Genomic DNA, 26,994 nt, shown 5'->3' with positions numbered 1-26,994 from the left:
ACTTTAAAAGAACAAGGAGAATATAAGAATTTTTACATATTATAATAAATTTACACCTAAAATTTTGTGATATGGTAATGCTCAGAACCTTAATTTTTTATTAGAAAAAACATCAGCAAAATTAAATCCGTTATGTAGGTTTCAAAGTAATAAAGATCTGATTGAGCCCATTGAATAAGGCAATTGCATCGGTTGTCTAAATGGTAGCAATGTCAATGTCAGATATGTGGTTATCTTTTCATCTTGGCCCATTCTCAAATGTAAAAATCAAATGTTTGAAGGACATTTCACTGACCTGTTATGGCCTCTGCAATTCTCCAACACAATACTACTGTTCCTCATATAAGTGCCACATTTTGGATAAAAACCCACTTCATCAACAATGTCTTTGCGACATCTGGCGGTCCTTATTATACATAAACTTTAGGTTTGTCTCTTTTGGGTGTTTTCAGTTACTGTTGAGTTCTTTTAGTATACTAATTTTATTCTATTTATTTACTTATTTGCAAACCTACCAGCATGTAAAACTCTAGTCCAAAAGGCTTTGATACCCCCTAGCAGGGGAACAAAAGCAATCTAGTTTGCAAAAACACAAGGTCTACCATGAGTCCATATGGAGCAAAAGGTCACAAATCTTGAGATGCAGTGACATCATGACAATAAGACACTTTAGAGACAGAAGCTGACTCATTTTGAATATAAAAAGGACACTGATCACATTCTCCCACGCATTTAAAACTACGGAGAAGAATAAGCATGAGAAGAACCTGATGTAGATGCGTAACCAAGGAGAGTTAAAACATACCCTTTAGTTTTCACAATTACAAGATGCCACAGAGAACTTGACAAGTCTGCTTCAGAAGATATAAAAGCATTATTTTTGTCATTATCAGATGCTGAGAAAATTTTATTAAAGAAAAAACACAGGGTGCACACTCCCTGTAAAAACTCAGCTCTTTTAAAATTAATTCAGTTATCCCAAGAAAGCTTGTTCTACATGTTTCATGTTCTACATGTTTTCTCTTATTTATAATTTCAATAAACAATGAGAAAAGGATTATAAGTAACAGAAAAATTATCCTCCTTCCTTTATCCTTCCTCCTTAGCTATTTCACTGCAGTAGGAAAACCTCATTCTAATTTCTTTATTACAGTAACTGCAGGAGTATCTGACATCAAATTTGTGAAACCATAACTTTGGTATTTCTTAGCCCAGTGGTAGGAACTAGTGCATTTAAACTTCACTTGTTCTAACAGTTTTTACTTCAAGCCAATAGATAATAGAATTACCAAAGATTACATGTATATACTTGAGATATAGAGCATCACTTCTTTAAATTCTACTTGGCTGCAATCATGGTAAAGATTCAGTTAAACACACTATTGTTCCAAAATTAGTAACGCAGTAAATTGTCTGGATATAGGTTTGTCCCCATATGAACAGATATGTAGCATATATTACTGATGTTCAAGAAAAATTTCTAATAAATCATAAGTGAATCAAATTGAAGAAAAACAATCTCTCAAAAATATTCTTGGCATGGACTAGAACAGTCTAATAGTGTAGTTTACTTTTTCCTTATTTTACAACAAAAGATTTCTGCATCATTAGACTATCTAGTAGGTCCCCATAAAAGCTACCTTTCAAATTTTAATTAAAATTTCAGTAGCTTGTGCTTCCAGTGTACTTATATGGACAAGATACAGACCATGCACTGTGGCATGAGCACATGATTCTTTGCAGATTACAGATATGTAACTAAATACATGAGAAACACAGGCCAAAGTAACATTGTTAATTCTAAGTAGCCTGCCTCAAAACTGCAGGCAAACAATCTAGCGTAACATGTTGAATTGAAGTTATTGTTCTGAATTCAGAGAGACAATTCATTAAGGATGTGAACGAGCAGATTCAGGATTATGTTTTAGTATGGAATAAAAAGATTATTCAGTCATTAAACTCCATGTACAAAATTCAGCATGTGACAGCATCGATAGATTAAAATCAGAAAACTAAACTTAAAAAATTTTAAAAAGCACATTAAGAAATTTCACAAATTGATGAAAGATTTAAAATATCATGGTATAAGGAGGAGCTTTCCTTCTGCAATAAAAATAAGTAAAAAAACAAACTGATAACACATACTTTTAAAAGTATTAGAGCAACTGCTTTAAGTTGCTGTGAACTAAAGCATGGTCTTTTAAAGACTTCAGAATCTGTTAATTTTCTATGAAAAGTATTTACCAACAGTAAAAACACTATGAAAGCCTGATCACACAAACCTTGTTCTGAACTCATATCTTTCCTGGTGAAAAAGTAACAGAAAAAAGCAGCACATTTTTGTCAGATGAGTATCTCTGAATTTTTCTTGCTCAGAAAGTTATAGCCTAAAGCTGGTTAACTCAGATTGGTTAGCGTCCAAATATTGAGGCTTGGGCATGACGTCATAGAATGCTCTGTGAGCATAACTTCATAGTATATGAATCCCATCAGTTACCCTGAATAATGACAATATGGCACTGAAGTTTAGACAGAGAACAATGACCATTCATTTTTAACACTAAAAATTCTGAGACCACTCTATCAAATTTTCTTATGCAACAACTACTTTCCATTGTGATATGCAAAGAATACCCAATTGTCATTCACTTAGGGGCTATAAAGTCCACTGCTTCTATTGCATGATCTGACAGTGACTCCATATGAAACAATAAATAATGCAACGCTAAAAATAAGACAGAAATGAAAAATAAATTTACAGTTCAAGAAGTACTACATATTTTTAAAGGTTTCTTTTTCACTTGAAAGCCAAAAAAATCTTTGATTTTATATATACCATTTACAGACATTTAACTATATGATAGTAGTACTCTCAGTTTTTATCCAAATGTGCTGTTAAATTACCCATGTAATTATCCCAAGAGAAATAATTTTAGTTATTTTATTGACTGTATTTATTGACTGATATAATCTCATTAGCACTTTTGTGGGAAGTTTGGTAGTACTTAAATTCAGTTATCACACTCTTTATTAGTATAATTTAAAGGATAATTTCTGTATTATTTTAGAGGGTGGGTCTTTTTACAGAGGTGTTTTATTACTGAGTTAAAAGTAACAACAGAAAGGTCCCAATAGTGAAATCTCTTTAAAAAAACATTGTTAAAGTGAAATAACAACACTTCTTTCCAAAACGACAACATGATAGCTGTATATGCCTTAACAAGCCCTCAAATAACAAGCAGTAGCACCATATTTGAGTAAATAGAAAAAGTCTGTTACAAATATATCTTAAAGAGAGGTATATTCAAATACCTGCTTACAGAACCTTGTAAAGGCAAAGCAGGAATAGTTTTCGATATACCACTAAGACCTTATAGCTGCAATAAATGCAGCACCATTGTTTCCTTGTCTTTCACATGCACTTTTGGTACTACTGAGCCACTAGGCACTAACTGAATAAGAGCAAAATAACTTTGCAACTGGCAATCCTGGCAATAAATAAAAAAAGCAAAGTATGTGGATTGTAAATTAAAATTAATTTCTGGATAAGAAGATCAAAACTAAGACAGATGTTCTAAAGAGTGAAGCAGAAGATCAGGCTATGGCTATTAAGAAATTACTCATCCCAGATGACAGTAAGAAACTGTTTTCATCTGCCTCAGAGTTTAAAGAATAATTTTTATTATACCAAACATTTATTTCTGGAAAAATGTAAAAATTAGGAGACCAAGGAATTAGCAAACACAAAAACTCTAACAAATTCATACTCATTGCTCTTTGACAGAGTAAAATTAATTTTTATCCACAGGGAATATACCAATTTAAAGATAATCCGAGGGAAAAAAAAAAAAAAAGATGGGGAAGTATAAGACGTCTGACTAGGCTCCCCTTCATTCCAGGGGATCCAGAGAGTTTAAGGAAGCATGATGCAGAAAAATTGTATGGAGATTTCATTCTTTGGCTTCTTATTATGGGCTTTTCCCATCAGTGCAGGTGAAAAATCCAGTGCAGGTTGATTAACTAATAAAACCTTCTAAGTAATTTCACTTCAAACATTTTACAACTGTCTACACTGCAACACTACAGTATAATTGAAACTTTGTTCCAGGTAATTTTTGTAGTAGGGGAAAGTACTGGAAAATAATTAACAAAATAGCCAGCCATTTATATGCAGAAAATCCCTGTATTATTTTTTTTTCTGTCAAAACTTCTGTGCACATTTTCTGTGTATAAAAATGTATAATATTAACATTCTTCACATTAATCATTGCAATCAAAAATGTGTTTCCATCTAAATGAATATGTTGTTGTATTAAAATGAACAAAGGGTAAAAACAGTGTCAGTGGGATTTTTTTTTTCCTAAACTAAACAGTGTTCCTCAGAAAGCAAATAAATATTTTTGTTAAAAAAAAAAAGAAATCAATAATGAAAACATGAAAAAAGTTGTGTTTTTCAAGTCAAATGGAAAGACAAAAGTTTAAGAATGTTTATAGATGTGCATTGTTTAACAGTTTTGCATGTTGGATGTGACTTTCACAGTCCATTGGCTGTTGCAGGAAAGCCATCACATCTGTGACTTGGCTGTTGATTAATGAGTCTTTCAATTCTTTGCTACCATCTGAAGAAGGGCTGTGGCATTTCTAAGCTTCAGTGGTTTACTTGCCTTCAGCTGTAGTCCTACCAAGGTATCTTCCATAAAGAAAATCACACCTGGTTAAGGCTAATGAAAACCTTAATATGTCATTTTCTAGACAAGTCAAAAAGCATGTAAAACTAGACAAAAGATGTATTCAAGCAATATGAATGCAGTTTTGTCATAACCTGTCAATCTAAAGACTAACATGAAAAAGCTTTCTTCAATGACATTTTACAGTGTCAACTGCTAGAATGACAATTCTTAATTCCCTCTTCAGTATAGGCAGGATGCACAATGGTTTCCCACTCTTCACAAAGACTAAATTTTGTTGCTAGACCCTAAGAAGAAGTTAAGAGGAGAAGAAAAATCTCAGTCAAAAGATTTTTCTGGGTCAAATCCTCAGTCAGCCCAAATCACAGTGTATAGACAGATTTTAAACTTTTATGACTCACTTTACAGAACCTATTAGGAGTTATGGAAAACTGACCAACTTTGCTCTATCTGCATCATGATAGTAAAACTTCTGAGGTCAGTTTTATATTAACAACAGGACTTGGGGAAGAAGCAATAAGGTCTGTGAGACTTTCTTAAGCAGTGTCAGCCTGGCAGGACAGAGGAAGTACATCCAGGAAAGCCACATGAGAAGCCAATAACGGGAAAGCCATAGCTCTAAGAGACTTTGTAGTTACAGCTACAAAGGTCTGGGATCTGCACTGCAGCCACCAACTCAATACTTGCATTGTGGTTGCAACAGTCTTCCCTGCCTCCTTCAGAGGAAAACTAATGGGACAACCACGTCCTAAAATGAGCATAAGGCAATTCAAATGAGATAAGAATTAAGGTCTCACTAAAGCTGAGTTACCTCCCCTTTGTTGCCACAAAGGAACTGTGCATAGCAACAGCCACCACAGATCAGCTACTACGTGGTAGCTTTGTATCTAAAATTTAATCAGAAGAGCTAGGTTCTACTCTTTGCTTTGCTACAGACTAATTTTGCAGTGAAAAGAAATTTTCAAAATTTCTTTTGAAAAAAAAAAAAGTGACTTGCACGACCAGATTTTCCATCTGTTTAACTCTGATATTAATACTTCCCCCTCTACCTTACAGGGGACTTGCATTTCTCAGCTCATTACAGCTTGCAAAGAAATTGAGATCCCTATATGGAAATTGAATTATTCTACATTACTGAAACTTTGATGAAAAATCCCTCATCTAAAAGCAGCAAAAGAAAGAAACAATGTCTTGATGGACAAGACAGACTTTTAGATTGTTGGCTTGTGTCCTGCAGCCTCTTCCCTTGCAGATGTAGCAAGAAAGTCTATAGATAAGACGAGAAGCTAAGCCACTGTGTACAATCAGGAAAGTCAGTACTTCGAATCCATTAACTCACATTTACACTTTTAACAATTACACTTAAATCACATTTACAATCACTATATAAATATGTTATCTATTAAGAATGAAAACTTGGATCATTAGAAGGCTGAAAGAGGAAAGAGAAAAGAGCAGATAAGAAAAACAAACATGAGTATCTCCACTTAAGAGTCCCTAGTGAGAACAGGATTTGAGACAGATTGAAAAGAGGGCAAGTTATTTGCAAATGAAAGGTAATACTTGTTTTTAAGAAAAGCCACCCAAGTCACAGGATAGCAATCACAAAGTTAATTAGATAGTGAATAAAATGCCAAAGTGCCACACTTTCAAGTTATGATTTGTAGCACACAAAAACACATAGTTATGAAGAAAAGATACATACTTTTATAAATAAAAGGAATCAATGAATTATGAGTTATGATTTGTAGCACACAAAAACACATAGTTATGAAGAAAAGATACATACTTTTACAAAGGAATCAATGAATTCTACAATAAATACTCAAATTAATTATTAATACAATACATAGAATACATCTAGTAATATTCCTACCAAAGCTGTCCTGGGCAGGACAGAGTTAATTTTTGCAGTAGCCAGGTGGGGGCATGGCTGAGACCTGGAGGTCTCTATACTCTATACCACCTTATGTAATTTTCTGAGGTTTGGGGAAAGGGCTGTCTTCTGGGTCAGTGCAGTGGGGTGGAGGGAGCAGCTGGATTTTATCTCTTGTCAGGAGGCTTCCATGTGAGTCACTTGCCTCTTTCTTGTACCGTCTGTTGTTAGTACTGTTGCTATCACTACTTTTATCATTCTTTCAGTGCTGTTCCCAGTAAATTATTCTTGTCTCCACCCATGATCTTTATGTTTTGGGCCTCCAATTCTACTCTCCATAGCACCACGGAGCAGGGGTAAGAGGGATAGAACAGTAAGCAGTGGTTTGGAGAGTCTCAGCAGTAGCACTAAATTGTGGAGTCCCATTCCTAAACCAAGACAAAAGCACATCGAAGGACATAAAAATGTAAACAAATGTGACCTGATTTAAATGGGGAACCAAGATACTGTGAGACATTATTAGAAGAAAGAGGTTTGGGTCACAGGCCTCTGCCCTAGCCAATATGCTGTGCTTACTTCACTTTTGAATGCAAAAAGATGTACCAGCAATACTTCCTTCTTTTTCATTCATTTTACTTCCACATTCTTTTAGAAGCCAGGTTTGAGTAATGAAAAAAGCATCAAATTAACATGAAACTTTATTTAAGCAATTTTATAGTTGTTAATTAAAAGAGAGTTGGTAAGTACACACTTTGTATCGCAAGGCTAGCAAAGGCCTCATCATAAAGGACTTACAAATATTAAAAAGTAGCTCGTATTAAGGTTAAATGGGATATGGCAATCCTTATCTTTTTAGCACCTGGTTGGGCATTGTCACTAGAGAATATTTTTTATATGATTAACCAATATCTGCAGAAGAGAGAGACTGATAACAGTAAGAAAAGTATATTGCATATGGGGAGCCTCATCTTTAACCTCATTTACTTGTGAAATTCATGCTGTAACTGTGTACATGATAGGGGCTTGAGTGGCAGTTAGTGTGTAATACTGTTCCCTTTTGCTTACTGATGTATGTTCTGCCACCAGTGCTTGAAAAGTGCCAGGCAGGGAACTAAGCCTACTTCTGACAGATTTTTTAAGGTCACAGTACAGTTTGATTAGCTATGTCAGAATAGGATAAACAGACGAAGGATAATCCCTATGGTGACAGATGTGACATATACCTTGTTATTGACCAACTCATTTATGGAACAGGATCCTTGCTTTCCCAGAAAGGTCAAAGTGAGATTTTACACAAAATCCCATTGGCTTTTTTTGGTACATCAGGGTCTAAACCTGACTTTGTGATTAACCAAGAGATGTACAATAATGGATTAATACCTGCTTCACCTGCTTCTTTTGATACAGGAACAAAGAGACACTACCTTTCATAGTCTCCCATATATTTTAGAAGGCTTGTTCTCATATGCATTATAAGGGCATTATTTACATAGTAACACCAAGCAGGTAATGATTACTGCAATATTAATGGCATTCTAGCTCTTCACCAAACATCATTAATAGTTGACTTGTAGCTGTAGCAACAGTATGAATTTCCAATATCCAGTAAATTTGGATACAAATGTTCTGAGAGAATCTGCAGTTTAGAAGACAGATTAACATATCTGAAAGTGCACTAGATGTAAGACTGCTGTCCTCTGCCACACAGATAAGCTCTCTGTCTTGGCATCACATCAGTAACTGCTCTTCCATCATTTGTTTCTTCCACAGAGAAAACTGTTGGAGAACTTCCTACCTTTTGATACCCTGGAGGTTTTCTTCACTTATTTCTCAGATTTAAGCTTTTGTAAAGTTTCATATAAAATCTTTGACAGACAACAAAACACATGCAGTTTGCTGGCATTCTTTTCAGTTTCAAAACCACATAGTAAATTTTTCCACAATTTGATAAACTAGATTTTAAAACTGCATTTTCTGGATATTGAGATAATCATCAACACAATGAATATAAGCATTTTCTATAAATAGTTCACCATATGGCTATCATTCGCAACAGATGGTGTCTGTGTATGCACTAGAATATACAAGAGCTATGCAAATTTTGTCCTGCAATCATTCAAAATTCTAAAGATTTTCTTAGTTCAGTTTTATTAAGCTTAATCAAAGTCAAAACACATCATTTTATCATCTAGCTCTAATATGGGGAACAAATGACACAACTATATTAACAAATGAATTTGCAAAAGGCAGTACAGTTGAAAGGATTTTAATAAAGAGACACTAAGCCTCTTTATTAAAAGGTACAAGATTTTTCTCAGTCCTAGGACAGCACTCTGCTTCTAATGACAGTTTTTACCTACCCAAAAAGCTGACACATTTGTAAACAGCCCAGTAGTTCATCAGAAAGAATGCAGCCTGGACTATGTTATGAAAAAAATCTGTAGTCCAAGGAATCTGAGAGTTTTTATATATTTTGCAGCAAATGTTTTCATATGCATTATAAAGGCATCAATTATAGCAACATCAAGCAGGTGATGATTACTGCATTGATGGCACCCTAGGTCTTCACCGACCATGATTAATGACTTGTAGCAACAAAGCCTACTAGAAAGCCTACAGATTTTATCCAGTTTTAGTAAAAAACAAACTTACTAATTTTTTACAGTTTCCTTAAATCTAATATATAAACATCTCCATGTTTTCTACTTTCAGAAGCTGCTGGGCAGTTCAGAATATCTATCAAAACAACACACCAAATGTTGACTAGATACTTGCTCTATCCTGTTCCAACTTAAAACTATTTAAGCTCATATCACTGTATAAACATTTTCTGTAAAGATCTTCTTGAGCTACATTGGCTTATCTATTGGAAATCATATTCTAATTTTCAGTCTAGCCATTTTTATAGCATTTCTTATTCAGTTGAACAAATAGCAGTCTTAATTTCTATAGTTTTTCAAACTTGTTACTGTTTCTCACCTGATGCACCTTATGGTTTTTACCATAGAATCACAGGTACTGTAAGTACCATAGCACATTCCATTCCCCCCTAAGTTATTAAGTTGTTAAGCTTTCTATTCTGAAGGTCCTGACTTCTTGGATTTGCCAGTCATGAGTTCTTCTCTGTCTGTTCCTATAGCTCCCAGTGTGTTCCTGTAGTAGGATCTACATTACTCCAACTAAATCACCACTTGTCCCAGCACAGACATCAGTGCTTTGGGAAACTTCCCCATGTGCAGAAAAGGGAATCACAGTCATTCCTCCTCAGAACTGCACATTACTGCAATATTGGATAATGCCTTTACATATTACAAAAATGCCTTTTTTTTCTCCTCTTTATAGTGACAGGAATATCTTTACATTATTGTAATGTATTCTGTGCACCTGAAAGTGCTGTACAACTGCAGAAGACAGGTCACATCTCAAAGCCTAGCAAAATAATATCTCCTAACCATGTACCACTTGCCAAGATATTCCTCTGAAAACAAATGGTCATAAATTTAACTTATATATAAAGAAGAGTACATAAACAAGAAGAATAATGTATGGTACTGTGCTCTGCAATTGTGCCTCAGTGTTGACAACACAGCAGTTTTTTGCCTACTGCTAAGTACTTCTTGCAGACTTTCAACACGCTGATTTGGCCAGACAATTACAACTCTAACTTTATGAGCAGGAAAGTAATTAAAAGTTGAGATTTGGTTAATTAAATAACAATTGCTCTTCTTGCTTTATTACATGTATTAAAGGAACAAAGAAATCCCCATTTGTTATTGGAGTAGCTAAGGATGAAACAGTGAGTCCAACATTTAAAAAAGCAGCACGTATCTGTGTAAGTATGCAGGATATTTTTTGAAACTTGTGTAAATCAAGTTCATAAGTTAGCCGAATGTTAATGATCCTATTACTGTTTCAAAAGATACTGTTTCAAGTGTAATTGAGAAATACATTTTAACTTCTATTCTTGCAGCTCAAACTATATATATAATATATATACACATACTTTTTTTTAGTAAATTAAAATCAGATGGGTTGAAGTTTGTTAAATTGAATGGGCTTAGAGCTTGCTAAATTAATGTTTTTGTCAAATGCTTTGTACCAATTCACTGTTGCTTTAAACTTTTTCTAAAGTTCCTGGATTTTCTCAATTTGCCAGTTTGCCAGTTAAGTTTTTGTTGTTTTGACTCCTGAGGAATATCTTGTCAGTATTCCTCCCTTCTATCTATCTCGGGGTACATATTAAAACCCTTGTAAGCCCCTGTGAGGGACTCAGTGAGAGGATTCTGGGCATTACAACCATCACATCCTTAATTTGAAAAATTTCCTGGACACTTTTTACTTTGAGGATCATAGAAATGCATGGATTAGATTCCCATCATTGTGTGAAGCCAGCAATGAGTAGTAGACAACAATTCATCCCCTTCTTAACCGGTCCTAAAAGTCTTTTACTTTCCCCTAACCACCAACCAATTAATTTGCCTAACACTTGCTGGCTCTGGGACAATGTTCTCATAACACCCTCTCACTTAACTCAGTAATTAACTAGGTTAGGGGAGCATTTGCCTTGTAAAGCATTTTCTTTTTTTCCTCAAAAGAAAGACCATGGTTTTTTAACTTCATATGCAATTAACACTATTTTTTCCTTGAAATATGAAAAGAAGGAAATAAATATCATTCCAACATCACTGTGAAAAAATATTTTTGCCTGCACAGACATAACTATTCAGGGAAAGCTTTAGCATGCGTCAAAGAAAGTAGTAATTATAATAATATGGCACTCCACCTTATAAACTGATGGTTCTAACAGAGTTCAGGTACTGCCTGTGGTTTTGTTTAACTCATCTCAGGAGGGAAACAGTAGAAACAGACCAGGTCCACCATAAATGGGAGGTCAAAATAATCAAGCACTTATTCAGCTTGAACATGAGGTCTTGAGCACAAGTAAGGCTGAAATTTATCCAGTTCTAGGAAGAATCATGAAGATTCACCTAAACACAGGGCTTGCCTGAGTCTTGCAGCAAACAAGTAGCCACAAGAACAGCTAGAATTGTCCTAATCTGCTGGAAAGTATGAGCAGACACACTTAAGCTATGATAAAAATAAAGTGACATAAAGGCAAATTGTGTTGACAATGCTGGTTGCTATGGCAGATACTGGATCAGCTATTCTACTTTATGATCACAGTGAATCTAAGCAATCTGCTGTTTTGTAGAGTGGTTGAAATAATGTTCTAGTTACTAATTACTTGCATAATATCACTTCTAGAAGACAATTTCCTTACCATGTAAAAGGACAATAACTGAAGACATTTTCTAATTAGGAAAGATGACAACAATTAGGAAATTTATTAAATTAAAAAAAAAATGATACAACAAGGGTGTGAAATACAGAGAAGGACAGAGGAGTAATACACATTATTTCTTTCTAACACCTATAAAAAATCAAAAGAAAAATAAAATGTGTTTTAAGAGAACAGTGAATATGAAATGTCCACACACAAAATATTTCCTCTGCAAAGCACAGCTGTCCTCTGCACCCTTTGGCTCGTATTGATGACAATAACATGAAGAGAAGTTCAAGAACCAGTTTTAGTCTAAGAGTTTCTACAACAGTCTCTTTTTTAAAAGGACAATCTACTTCGTTTTTAATGAAGGATATGAGATAGCAATCAACAGGAGAATCACCAAAGAAAAAAATTAGTACTGTATTGTCTCTGACATTTAACACAAAAAGTTTGTGAAGTTTCACATTCTGTCTGGTAATGGGTAACAAACGACATCAAGAAGAGAACTGAATAAGAAATTTTTGCTGGCATGTTTTTTTGTGCAATTAAACTTGTGGAAAAGAACAATTCGGGTAGGGAAAGAAGAAATCTTATCTGAATTAAGATGGAAGACTCAAAGCAGACTGTACAAGTGTTTTATATATGAAATGAAGGAAGAATTAAATATTTAAGACTAACTGCTAGTGGTAAATAGAGATAATGGGATGAAAACCTTTATGACATGAAAATTCACACACTTTTGAAATTGTCACTCTAGTTTCTAGATAGAGGAGCAGTCCTGTTCAAAGGATGACTGACAGGATCTTATTAGGTATCATCAGGAGAATTCAGAATTTAGAAGGGAGTGTTTCAGTTTAGTTTGCAAGATGTAAGTTTTCCAGTTTTCACAAGTGGCAAATATTAACAAAAAAACAAATGACAAATAAACAAAAGACAGCCCTCCTCAAAATAATTCCATCTAAATTTTTCTGAATTTAAGAAATTGATGTTTCTGAATTAAACAATAACATTTTAGAAGTGAAAAGGCAATAAAATATGAGAATAAGTTTCATTAATTAAAAACTATTAAGGAAACACTTCCTATTTCTAGCTACACTTGTCGTGTCCCCAACTGAACTTAAGATACTCTGCAACTTGAGTAAACATAGCCTAAATTCTGTGCTGAAATTTACCTGAAGTTTGCAAAGGTTACCAATTTTTTTCCAAAGCATTATTTAAGTGCACATCAACATATATTCATATACTTCTGTCTCATACATGTCTCAGAAGGAACAAATTATGTGCCTCAAAACAGGAATCTGAGTATGGATTAAACACTACAGAAAAAATGTTGCTCCATTTTAAAACTGTGTATTTTAAAAAAAATGTGTTTTATAAATTTCAGCAGTAAAATCTTTGTGTGTTCACTATTACAAAGCCAAAAATACAAAAGGAAGATTTGATTATTTGCCAAAATCCTGTTACCTGTGTGTCAGCAGCACCCTGAAGGCCATCTGATTCCGCCCCAAATAGCCTGGCAGCAAGCTTGACCAATCCCAGTTCCATTCAGTAATGGCTGACTGTTGATACATGGCAAGGAACTAGTTAGTTATTAATCAGCATTAATGTGATCATTACATTAAAGCCCCAGCTGTAATATGTTAACCAAGGAGGGGAGTCTAGAATGGGGACTTAGAAAGATGGTATCAATCATGTCCACAGAAGAAGGCTTTTATTCTAATAAAACAGTAATTAATTAATTAGGGATATAGCCACTATTCATAAAAAGATAAATCAGTTTTTGAACCATATTCTTCCAACTGTTGATGGCATTCTGATCAACTACTTTGTCTGAGAACTTTACTCTTTGCCCAAAAAGCAAAGTAGTTGGTAAATTTTTATGTAACAGCAATTTGCATTTTCTGGTGTCAGCAAAAACTTTTCTCATGAAAAATTTGGTATAGCTGAATTCAAGAAGCAACCTGTATCATAACTAAAGTGATTTAATGTTGTATTATAAACAGCACTAAGTCCAGACAATATGAACAAATATAACTCCATACTGCTTACTTAATACATAAAAGCAATCTGCATCATCAGTGGGCAGGCAAAGGACCATACACAATATTCTTATTTTTAGAAAACATACATAATATTCCTTTTCATTGTCAGCAATGGTCGAGTAGTGACTATTATTCAATCTTCTTGGGAGGAAATAAGTACAAAGTTATTGTTGTAACACTAAGATAACACTGACTAGTTAAAAAATGTTTAAGCAAGTCAAAACAATGGAAATAAACCTAAATAACAGTGAAGTACAACTTTGAATGCATCTTTTTCTTCTTACAGACAGCACTTGGTTCCTCTGGGAGAGCAGAATCATTGCAATCCCTCCTCTTCTACATATATATTTTATCACTTTCCTTCTCCTTACTTAATTTACTCCCTAATCCTTATCTTTGCCATGCATGTTAAAGTAAAGTAGAAAAACAAAGGTGAAATACAGAGAAAGAAAGGGAAATAAAGGTAACAAGAAAAAAATAAAACACTGAGAAAGTGGAAAGAGAATGAATAAGAAAGGTTCCTTGCCAGTGCTCTGGCATCTTATACAGCCACTAGCAATAATTTTCATCAGAAACCAGACACTCAGCTATACATTAATCACTGTTTTATAAATGGACAGCCCCACAACAATAAACGAATGTGTTGTTTTATGGTAAAGGAAACTGAACTACTCAAAAACATCATTAAGCTTGGAAATAGAATCAGAGAAGAGAATTATAGAATGGTTGAGGTTTGAAGGGATCTGAAAAAACACCTCATTCCAAACCCTTGCCTTGGGTAAGGCACATCTTTCTCTAGACAGGTTTCTCAGAGCTCTGCCCAGCCTGGCCTGGAATGCTTTAAATGGATGGGGCAACCACAACTTCTCTGGGCAACCTGTTCCAGTGCCTCGTCACCCTTGTAGGAAATAATTTCTTTCTAATACTGAATCTAAAGCTACTCTCTGTCAGTTTGAATCCATTCCATTTTGTCCTGTCACTATATGCTCATGTAAAATGTTCTTCTCCATCTTTCTTGTAAGCTTCCATCAAGTACTGCAAGGCTGCAATTAGGTCACCTCAAAGCCATCTCTTTTCCAAAATAAACCATTGCAATTCTCTTGGCCTTTCTTCATAGGAGAAGTGCTTTATCCCTCTCGAGATTTTGGTGTCCCTTCTCTGACTGACTCCAACAAGTCCATGTCCTTCCTGTGCCAAGGACCCCAGAACTGGATGTAGCACTGCAGGTGAAGTCTCACCAGAACGGAGTAGAGGAGCAGAATCAACTCCCTTGACTTGCTGGTCATGCTCCTTTTGATGCAGCCCGATACACTCATCTTCTGGGCTGAATATGAGGAAGAACTTCTTTACTGCATGAGTGACCGAGCACCAGAACAGACTCCCCAGAGTGGCTGTTGAGTCTCCCTCACCAGAGATACTCAAGATTCATCTGGAACAATTCTCTGCCCATGAATGCTAATTACTTGTGCTCTGGAATGACCCTGCCTGAGCAGGACAGTTGGACCAGATGACCCACTGTGGCCGCTTCCAATCTCATCCATTCTGTGATTCTGTGATTCTCTGATTCTGTGATTCTGTGATTCTGTGATTCTGTGATTCTTGATTGGAAGGTCCCTTCCAACTGAAGCTATTCTATAATTATGTTGATTCAAAGATTCTATAAAGCATCTTTCTCTGGAGTGAGAAGCCTTGAGAAGCCTTGTGGAACCGGTATTTGTCTCCTTTTTCAGGATATTAACACTTTTATTGCAACATGACAATGATTAAGTATTCTTAAAAAAGTAAGAAAAGAAATATATATTTTACAGCAATATAACTGATGAAATAAATCAAAATAGTCAAAACTGGGCTAGGAGATTACACTGTGTATAAGCAGAGCTGCACTGAAAAAGGATACATTTCCACACAAGTCTGTAAAGTGAATTTCATGTCAATGTAATACCATATTTTCAAGTATTTGAATGAATGCTGGAATCAAAACCATTGATGACGTATTAAGAATATATGAGAAAGATTGGCATAAAATATTTGAAGTATCAAAGTGGAATCAGAAACTATTTAGCATTTTGTGTAATTAATTGGTCATGGGATGCTCCCACAGAGATTTCATATTACAAGCATGACTTAAAGAAAAACAGATAAATGGATGCACTTTTTGTGTGTTTGTGTGTTTTACCCTTGCTTAGTCTCACTGTTGTGTAAAATCTTTGTATTTCTAAAGTATTCTTTACTTAACTGTTCAACATATCTGTGAAAAACCCATGAGGAAGATTCTAAATGTGAACTTAGAGTTCTGACGTGATTTTTCAAAGGACTAAGACTAACCCTATGTACTATTGCAGAGATGTAATGAATCTCATTGCTATGATGGGCTTTCCCTCAGTGTACTGAACACTGTAAAAGTGTAAGTAAATGCTAATTTCTCTTACATGCAACAATTAAGATAAAATTACTGTAATGTCTTTGTAAACATCATGATATTGTAGATGCTACCCTCATTAGACTCCCATGAAATTATATTCCTTTCTGCTTCAACAAATGTGAACACACATAAATAATTACATTTTCATACATTGTTTGTCGTTATCATGACCATAATAAGACCAACAAGTAAAAACTGTACTATAACCAAGGTTTCAGATTTGCACAAACCTGATTGAATACTTTCATGCAAGATTGTCTGTACACCCGGAAAGGGTTGAAGACAGGCTGCTCTTCTCTCCCCTTCAGTGTCAAAGGCAGGCATTGACTCGAGGTAACACCATCTTCAGAAGAATTCTCACAAGACAGCTGCTCTTTCAAATATTCCTTTTGGAAGAAAAAGCAACCACAGAATAGTACAGGCCACCCAGCTTTTAAAGCAAAATTTGCCTACATTTCAAGCATAAGTTTACAAAATGCTTGACAGAAGTTCCTTTTAATACGGTGGGGAATTAACCATCTCTTAAAAAATATAAACCTTTTTAAGAATATTACCATTTTGCAATGAGCAAGAAATAACCTTGACAAACATAGACCCAACTTAGACAAAACAGAATGATCTAAACTATTGTTTTGAAATTGTTGCCAAATTACGTGTTTAAGTTCTTATTTAATACATATACATGCCAGGTATATATACATGAAAAACAAATGTTTTTCATGTCTTTTGAATTAAAGTTTTTGGAAAACAGTCAACAATTACTATATGACTATAAATCAATTCTTTGATTAACATGTAGAACACGTTATTTAAACACAGGAAATAAATATTCTCCCACTCATCAAAGCTATTTTTAGCTGCTTAAGGATTCAAGGACTAGAAGTAGTATGACTTGCATTGCCATTTTATAAACTACTGTAACAGATGCATGATTATTTTGGACACAATCTTTTCTGTTTTCACTTCTAGGACTACTATGTAAATAAATCATCATTACAGGCCAATAAAGTGTTTTGATTAAATGGAACCATTTTATGAAGAACTAGATAAAGAAACATTTATACATCCATTTGCTGGATTAAATAGTTTATTGTTATTAAAATGAAGTCCATAACATGGAGCAAGTACCCAGGGTGAGTCATTAGGATGGGTGGATGCAAATGTTCCTCTTATTTGCAGTACTACTGACATGGAATAACATGCAAACTACCTACTAAGGCATCCTGTGCCTCTCAGTAGGTCTTTCTAAAAGAGGAATTTCATCATCTGTTTAAATTTACCCGACTATGGCCTGACCTGAAAGGCACAAGTTCACTTACAGGCCACATATACTGTAGCTGTTTCTCCCTTGTGTTGGCACTAGCATATGTTGTGAAATCAGCCAGGGAAAAGAAAAGGTTTCATCTAGATAAACAAGCCAAATGATTTCTAGTACTAGTACAAAGGGAGGGGCTAGGAGTGGAAAAGAACAAGGGCAAGAGAAAGAGGACTGTCACTCTCCTAGTTGCAGTCAAATGTCATGTCTGACTAAGAGAATCACAAAGTTGTCTTAGTGTATGGGAAAATACCCCAACCAACCAAAAGAAGAAAAACAAATTAACCTTTTTATTTTTTTTTCCCAAAACAACATCACAAAACAACTATGAAAACATATCCTCCTTTAGCTATTTTGACTTTGCTTTTCTAAAATATCTGGATTTTTATTTCTCCATTCATTAATTCATTCATTTATTCCTTTATGCCATAACCAAGATTTCAGAGCCACCGTGATGAAGGTTATTTAAAAGACATTTCTGTACATCTACCAAATTTTTATAAATGTACTGCCTTCCATGTACACATTTTTACAAAATATGTACACTAAAGCAACCCAGCCCTCTGGATGCTTCTGGAAGAAGCAGATTGTGTTGCTTTTTCAGAAGCAATACTGGAAATAGCTGTCCATGCGCTGCCAGATGAAGAACTATTTGCTCATCTGGTTGGAAAATACATTACTTATTTTGCAAAAGCAGTAGTCTACAGAAAGGCACAACATGTATTCTGTAGGATCATGTTAAACATTAGCAAAATAATGAACCAACCCGAGTAAGCCATTTCAGCTCCTTTTTTGGAAAGCAACATCAGTTCACTGAATGGGTAACTTTGGGATCTGGGATCACCGGAGACCACCAGAGGGACCCCCGGGACAGGTGAACACATGTGCAAAGGGAGGGGGGAACATGTTATGGAACTCCAGGAAATTATTATTTCATTCATTCTGGGAAGATCAATGAATATGTATGTAAAACGCAGTACATAAAGCAGGAGCTTTTTCTGTACTTTACAGGCATGATTTTGGTGGAGATATCCCTGTGGCACCTGGCACTGTAATAAAGAACGTCTGCTTCTTAATTCTACAGTGGTGTTAGGAAGGAGATTTCGACCAATTTTGGTAACAGCTGCTTGCCAGGGTTCAAAATTTTAAGTGGCATACAGCTGCCCTCACTAAAAGCATTTTTCTGTCTTTAATAAAATACTGTGGATTTGGTTTTGATGAGGAGACTCATTCAACCACGGTAAATATAATACATTAATATCTCCTTTAGTATAGTAAATATTGTAGGCTTTGAAAGGGTCATGTTTAAAAAATGTGAAAATATGAAACCACATCTGTAAACATGAGAACTATACCCTCACTACACTGACTGAGCATCAAACCAAGTATACAGAATATTATTGAACCTGACTGCTCAGAAGAGTTATCTCTTTAGTTGTCATTACTAAAAATTATTTTTAAAATATTATTTTTGGCAAACACATAAAGGGGCTTTAAGCTGTTTTGAGTACTACAGTATGTATTAAAAATGTTTATAAAATCATATCTCTCTTTTCAAATCCAGCTTCCAAGAATCTATTTCACCTGCTTTTCTAAGGAATATTACTGAGGAAAAAAATTTTCTCTCTCATCATTTTGGTTTTTCTCATGATTGCTAAGCAGGGTAGCAAAAAGATCTCTAAACTATTTTTATGAACACAATTGCTAGACATTACAAGGAATTTTTAAACAAAAGAATGGACCTTGAATAGACAGTCAAATCTATTTCTTGGTAAGCAGGCACATAAAACAAAATTTAGATTTTGAAAGATCATGTTGAAAAGTACATTATCATAATACCATGCTAAGCATCAAAATGTTCTGTAATGGGTTCAAAGCCAATTGAAAATAATACAATAAAATCCTTCTGTGACTCAAGCTGGTCAGGATCTCTCTTCTTCATTTTTAAAACAATACAGTTTTTTCCACTGAGAAATGTTCTATTTTTAAAAAAGGTCTTACTAGCTGCAGAAATTCAAGGAGAGACACCTGGGATGTGGGAACTCAGGCTGAAGTCCCTCTTCCACCTAATTCTCTTAGCCTCATACCTCCTATTGGAGCTGTTCCACTTTGTATAAATAACCGAATACTCACAGGAGTCAGATCTTAGAGCAGGGTCTCCAAAACCCAGCATGTGCATTTTATTCCTTCAGCTAGAGTATGATTCTATTTTTGACCCTAAAAATTACAGAATGCATTTTTACCACTATTTCTAAAAGGTGAAACAACTCCAACAGGGGAAAAAGAAGGAGTTCCATGCTGATAGCTAATGGTGTGGAGGTTTGGGGAATTAGTTCAAATGTGGGAGTTGCAAATTCAATTCCCTGGTATAAACCAGGAAGTATAAAGATTTGAGCCTGCGTATACTGTCCCCTAGGTAACTGTCCTAACTACTGGACTATATGCTATTTTTGGTGGTCTTTTCCTCACTCCTTTATACCTAAGAATAATCTTGAATGTGCTCCTGGTGAAAAGATTTTGTTTATTACGATAATAATTTTCACTTCACTTCCTAAACTAATTGTTCAGAAAATTGAAACTTTAAAAGATTCTGTACTGTACTAATGTTAGTTTGCCATCTCTACATATATGCTTACATTGCTTCTAACGCTTCCAAAGGCAGATTCATAAAGATTGTTTTTAAGCCTGTAAGTAGTAAGTGAACAGTTGAATCTGATTTTCAGAAGCAATGTCAGTACTAAGGTGCACACTCTGCAGCCTTGCTACAAATAATAGCTGTCCAGTCAGGGTTTTCTGCCACCAGGTTTTTCTGAAGAAAAATCTTGGCCTCTGCCTATATTTGCATTATTTTTGTATTTTACTATAAACACTTCTGTACACTTGCAAGGATCTTAACAGCACCTGCTTCTGCATACAAGGAATTTAGTAATGAAATCTAAACCCAGAACTTTCTAACTTAAGTTGTGTAGATCTGTGTTACTGTACAATTTAAGCAATCTTATGTTTATTTCAGTGAATAAAATCAGAATTCTTTTGGTAATTTGGGGCAATTTAGAACAGCCATAGAAATAATCTGATAATTCTTTTATATTGCCAAAATTCCATATGCAGCAAATAAATCAAAATTTGTTTATTTTGTTATTTTAAAAGCACTTTAGTTGAACAATTGTCTAAATTGAGTAAGATTTCATGTGGATGCATTTACTTCCTCAGTACAGCCACACGAGCTGCTTGTTTGTTTAAATCAAGAGAGTTAATTAACCACATGTAATTTTACATTTTGTAACAGACAATTCTTCAACAGCCTTCGTTGATACTTTTAATTTCTTTGTTACTGTGCAGTAACTCCTAAAACGTATCTATGGTCTGCAACAAGAAACTGAGGCAAGTTTATGAGCCATACTACTATCTAAGTACCTAAAAAAAAATCTACAGTTTTTCCTATACAGTAATCTTTCCTGTAGAAATGCACAAAAGCCTAAACTGAATCGATTCTATTAACATACAATATAGGATTCTAGATTGACGTTAAGAACTATTATCACCTCCTTGACTAACCCTTAGCTGCCAGCAGATGTTGCCCCAGGCCAGTACACACCTAATTGCTCTGTGGAAAGGCCGTTTCCCTACCTCATTGAGCCGGATGATGTGATAAATTTGCTTCAGGTACTCGGTACCACCTGGTTTGTGGCAGATATCCAGGACCATCATGTTTATAATATCCTCAGTCAATCCAAGTGAAATACCTCCTTCCTCTAATGTTGCACCTTTAACTGTGATTGAGGCACTAGAAAATAGAAAAGATACAGTCCTAAGTTAAATTTCTAAAAAGCAAAATATTAATGCTCAGCAAGAACTACATATTCAAAAAAACCTGGAAGTAATTGACTCACACAAATGTTGTTGTATGTATCTCTCTCATATACTACCTGTTAAATAACATTATTATACTAATTATAATCACCTTAATTGGAAAGATGAACACATAAAACACTCTTTACTCTAAGGATATAGAAGTAGCAAATATTTTTGTTTCCCATAGAGAAGTGTCTTTGCTACTAGAAATGGCATTTACATTCCATCTCTTGTGCATTTTTCTTTGCTTGTCACAGCACATATTAAAGCCTAATTAACATGTCAGAAAAGTAGCCATTACTCTAAGTATAGGTTAGAAGTTTTAAATTGAAGTAGTTTTTTCCCACTGGTGTGTTGTTAACCATTTAAAAGGTATCTATTTGCCACTTGTTGCATTTTTAGCCCTATAACATTTCTTGCTTTTTTTTGTATTTGTGTGAAACTTCTACCAACAAAAATCTGAAGGTGACATTCCCAAATGCCTCTGCAACTGTGCATTCAAATCTCTGATCATTGTAAGACTCTGTGCACAAACACAAGTTACTATCTTAGTGTTGCTACTGATAAAGTCTAAGAAAGAAAAAGTACTAAAATTTTCCTCATATACTAGAGCTGCAACACAGGTATTTGACATATATGTGTCAAGAACTCCAAAGATCAACAAGAATATATTATCATTTCTACAGACGCTATTGGATTAATTTAAAATAAACCAAAGAAGCATTCTCAATTACTGAAATAAACCCCCATCAATATTGTATTTGTTTAGAAGGAAAAAAAAAAACAAACCCAAAACACAGAAAACCCCCAAAAATCTGAAAACAAAAGCATTGTGGTTGCAGTTTACTGCTGAAAGTGTGCCATGGTTACAATGTCAGTCCTTCTGAAAGTTGCTATTTGACCTACAGGCTCTCTGAAATGCTGCACAGCTGCTGGACATTGCTGATATTGCTTCCACATGCAGTTTCAGAATGTCCTACAGAGCAAATAGTTTCAAAACATAAACTATAATTTTGTTCTTTGCTGAATGTAAGTAAGTGATACTATGTTATTATGGTGTACTTTACAGAAAAGCTTAGAAGAAATTGATCTTTAAATAAAAGCACACTTAAGGCTGATATTTGATGCCACATACAATACAGCCTGAATTTCGTGTCAAAATTCTCAGCAACTAACATTGAAAAAGCTAAGGATCTCTGACAATGGAATGTATCAGCGCCAGCACCCAAATTGTATCCTTTACCGCTGTTACTGCGCAGGTGAAGCAGATGATTGGATTCAGGCAGCACTATGATTAATGACTTCCTTTCTGGATTTGGGACTGCCTATCAATCATGTCATTAGCAAGAATGTGCCCTGAGAGAGGCAGACCTCCGCCAAGGAATAACTGCATTCATCTTAATCTGAATATGCACCCAGCCAGCAAGGTCAGGGTCACCATGATGAAAAACAATAATCTTCAATTCGACAAATTACTTTGCAAAGACAGACATTTCTTTTCTTCTCAGACATGTGTTTTTTAGAATCTAACGTGACTGTTTACTGTTTTAGCTCTGGTGCTACCATAAAGTGAAGGTTATTTTAATGAATAGTAATACTTTCAGGCAGTACACAAGAAAGGCAACGAGTGTAACTGCCATTTTCTGAACCTTTCAATGAAGGCTATAATTTTTGAAATATTCTTTAAAATTATGTTAATATATGCTATTTAGACCTTTTTATGTAAGTAGCAATCCTGATAATAATAACATAACACAAAAGCAAACATTAATTTTACTTACAAAAATACAGAACACTTCAAAGATGCTTTTATGACTGTGTAGGTGAGTCCCAAATAAATTTTTGAAATTTATAGGGTTTTTTTTCTTTCATACGTATCTATTAGAAGTCTATAAGGATTTATAAGTATGAATACATATCTGCACATGCATCCAGCTAAATTAGAAAATCATTTGATTATTGGATGGTTACATAACACCAACACAGAATATAGTATATAATATATAATTACAATATAGTCATTTCATCCATGAAAATCATAATTCTCTTCTTGAAAGATTGCTTTTAGTTTAGTAATTATGTGGCCACTACTTACTTTAATTGAATATTTGAATTTCAGCTCTAATTTATTAGTTTTGTAATTTGCATTTATAATAACATTTATCTATAGATTTCATATCTCAGGTATTTATAAACTGATCTTTTTTTCCCTCAGTTATTGACTCATAATATTTGAATGAAAAGTGGAAAAACATTCATATTAGATTTCTGTGGCAGAAATGCAATGGAAGTCAGGGGAGTCAGTTTCATAACTGCATCAAATAACTGCTCACTTGGAGAGCAGGTAATGTATTCTTCATTATCCTAAGCTTAAATTTACCAAGCCTAATCACAAGTAGTTCTGTCTTTCGTTGACACTGTATACATAGAGAAACATTATCCCGTGTTTATTTTCTGCAATCTGATACCTAACATATAAAGCAACGTTTTTACAAAAGAAAATACAGTAGTATATTAACTTCAAATTCTCAGCTTCAGAAGATGTGCAAATTAACTAAAGTTTTAATTTTTAGAAGTTATCCACAATATTGTCTTCCTATATTTTGTATTTTTAAGAACTACCTATTCTCTCAGTGACATTAGAAACTGTGTTATGGGACCACAGTGTTAACTATCAGTTTACAAATGATCACTATGCTTTTTTATTCTACAACTCCTTCAGTCACTAGCATCTGGATTCAAGCTTTTAACCATTGGATTAGATCTTGAAAATCAGAATTAAATAAAAATGTAAAGATAACAAAAGTCAGTGTCAATGAGCATTTGTGACACTATTACTGGTTACTTCTACCCACATTAACTGACTACTCATAGAAACAGGACACTGCCCCTCAAAACACTGCATGGAAACTTGTTCACTGGTATCACTGATTCCACCTACAATCACTGTATCCTTTGTTTATATGGACAAATCCTGACATGATAGCAACAACTGCAACCTTAAAGAATACTCACTGAAAAAAACCCCAGCAATCCTACTTTCAGTAGGAAACCCCAGCAGTCACAATTTAATTCCTTAAATCATGTAATTCCAATAAATCTAATTTTGCAAAGTTGATTAATGGTATTTTTACAGAATGATACATGACTGCAACATTAAAACAGACTGGACTACAAACACACTGACATGTACACAACTCCTTGAAAAATCACTGTAAAGATCTTAATGTCAAACCTGAAGGAAAAATTGGTATTTTCTCAAAAAGGCAAAGCAGGATATTATTCTTGTCCTGTTTTGATATACCCTATTTGCCTCAGGGTTTTATATGTTTTAGAATAAAGTATGCTTACTTTTTATTCACAGATGAACAATGAAAGCTTCTCACAGTTCTTCTTAATTTAATCACCACAATAAGATCAAATTATAAATGTATTTAGTACCTCTTAACATTTTAAAAGATATAACAATTGTCATATCTTTTTACATTTTTGGCTCATCAAGAAAACATGAAATCTTGTAGTATTATGAACATATCATTTTGATGAAACAACCATACTTTAGTGTTCCAGCAATGAACTTAAATTACAAACCCATGGTATAATGCCATCAATATGAAGGACTAATCTGTTTCATATAAGATCTCTGCTTGTCTCTTTTCCTTAAAATTGAGCAGTAGCCATAAACATGCCAATAATCCAGTGAAATAAAGAGCAAATAATAGCATTTGAAAAATACTATGTTCTTACCAGTCTATGCTCAATTTTCTTGCCTTCAGCAACTGGCTTTCAATCCAGTTTGGTCTTTGCTGTTCAATGCTTTGTATAATCTTCTGGGTCACTTGCTTAGGACCACTTTTCTGTTTTCCCATAATACTTTCTAAGCACACACGAACTAAACTGAGTTTTTCCTTGCTCCATCTGTCAAGTGTTGCACCTGTTAAAAATTCTGCAGTATTTCCATCCTCGAATATCCGACATATAATTACAATCAAGTTCCAGACAAGCAGACCAGCTTTCTTCAATTCAGCAAAGTTTCTTGACATTTTTCTCTCAGCCAGAAAAAAGAAGTATTTAATTGGGGGAGGCAAACATGCAATCACTGTAGGTAACTTGCTGATTACAATAGATACTGCTTGAGCTGCAAGCCTTGTGAAGCCTTAAAAATAGAAAGAAAAGATGATATGATTAACATTAAGAGTATAGTTCTAACTGCTTCCAAATGTTGTATGATAATTTCTTTCTTTTATACTGAAAATGGGCAAAAAGCTTAAGTACTCAACACTGTAGTTTCACTTGTATCATGCTTTCTGCACATAAATCCCACAAAACCTAAACAATTACACGTTTTAAAATCAGAAAATTTAGGACTTAGACTGTGACTCTCTTAACAATTAGTCCTGCTGTGAACAGTCATTACAGGACTCATGAGAAAGACACTACTCAGGTATTCTGAATTGTAAAAAGTTGTCTTCAAAATTGTAGCATTTTTTCAACTTCACAGCTGAAGCATTGTGCTAAGTGTATCAGAATATTACATACATTTATCAATCCCTTTCTATGTTCAAAATGACAAAACTTCAGTTTATCATCTTTCTTCTAAGCACCTACACCATATATCACAGCATTTTAAAGACTCCAGATAATAAAGTAGCCATAATAGTAATTACAGAGAAATTGTGCTGCTCAAAAGCCAAAACATATCTAAAATGAAAAATACAGCAAAAGGTGTCAAGATTTAAAAAAAATCAATCTACAAACAATCTACAAACAATTCAAGAAAACCCTGTGTCATTGCACCTGTATTCCAGATGTTTTTCTCTTATTAAAAAAAGAAACCATATCTGTTTTTGATATCACACATACAAATTTAAATTGTCTTGAAGCCTAGAGTCTTACCTCTCAGCTTGCATATCAGTTCACACATAGCAATTAGCCTAAAACAGTCAACAAATGTTCTAGATTAAAATGAGAGTGCAGTGAAAATGTATTAAAAAAAATGGCTTGATGTCCTGACTTGGCCATAATCTACATGCTCAAAACAGTGTGCCACAATATACTATGGTATCAAAAATTATCACTTAGTATTATGGTGGCAATAACTTATCAGGAAATGTTTCCAAAAGCTATCCTTCTGAACCACGACCTGGAGTGACAGATGATTTAGGCACTGTGGGCCATGAAAATACATACCAGAAATCAGCTTTACATCTAATCACCTTCAAAATGCTTCCTGTCTATATGATTTCTTTCTTTCTTTCTTTCTTTGCTAACTGTTTCAACAACCAAGCAGCAGCATATTCCACAACAGTTTCGGTGCTTTTTTTTTATTCAAGCATAAATTTCTGTGTTGTGAAGTTGGGATGAATGACAGTCCTGAATGAAAACTGTTTACAGCCATTGAGGCCAAAGTATAGGCATTATTCTTCACTTTGTTGTGAATCCCATCTGACTACTGCCAGATAATGAAAACATCTTCAGTATACTATTATTATCAATACTAAAATACTGATTA

General features: G+C 34.4%; 1 protein-coding gene across 1 annotated transcript in view; it reads right to left on the bottom strand.

Annotated features, from left to right (window-relative positions):
* KIAA0825 (KIAA0825 ortholog) overlaps positions 1-26,994 on the bottom strand; it is a 199,445-nt gene that overhangs the window by 95,559 nt on the left and 76,892 nt on the right. Inside the window, exons 15-18 of the mRNA XM_066339310.1 lie at positions 25,230-25,638; positions 21,258-21,414; positions 16,543-16,698; positions 13,313-13,407 (exon numbers count right to left, since the gene is read on the bottom strand). Of these exons, the coding sequence (XP_066195407.1) occupies positions 13,313-13,407; positions 16,543-16,698; positions 21,258-21,414; positions 25,230-25,638 (817 nt within the window). The remainder of the gene's footprint in view (positions 1-13,312; positions 13,408-16,542; positions 16,699-21,257; positions 21,415-25,229; positions 25,639-26,994) is intronic.

Source organism: Sylvia atricapilla, chromosome Z (assembly GCF_009819655.1).
Source record: "Sylvia atricapilla isolate bSylAtr1 chromosome Z, bSylAtr1.pri, whole genome shotgun sequence".
Taxonomy (NCBI): Eukaryota; Metazoa; Chordata; class Aves; order Passeriformes; family Sylviidae; genus Sylvia; species Sylvia atricapilla.
The sequence above is the reverse complement of the archived record's forward strand: the minus strand, read 5'-3'. Positions and strand labels throughout refer to the sequence as shown.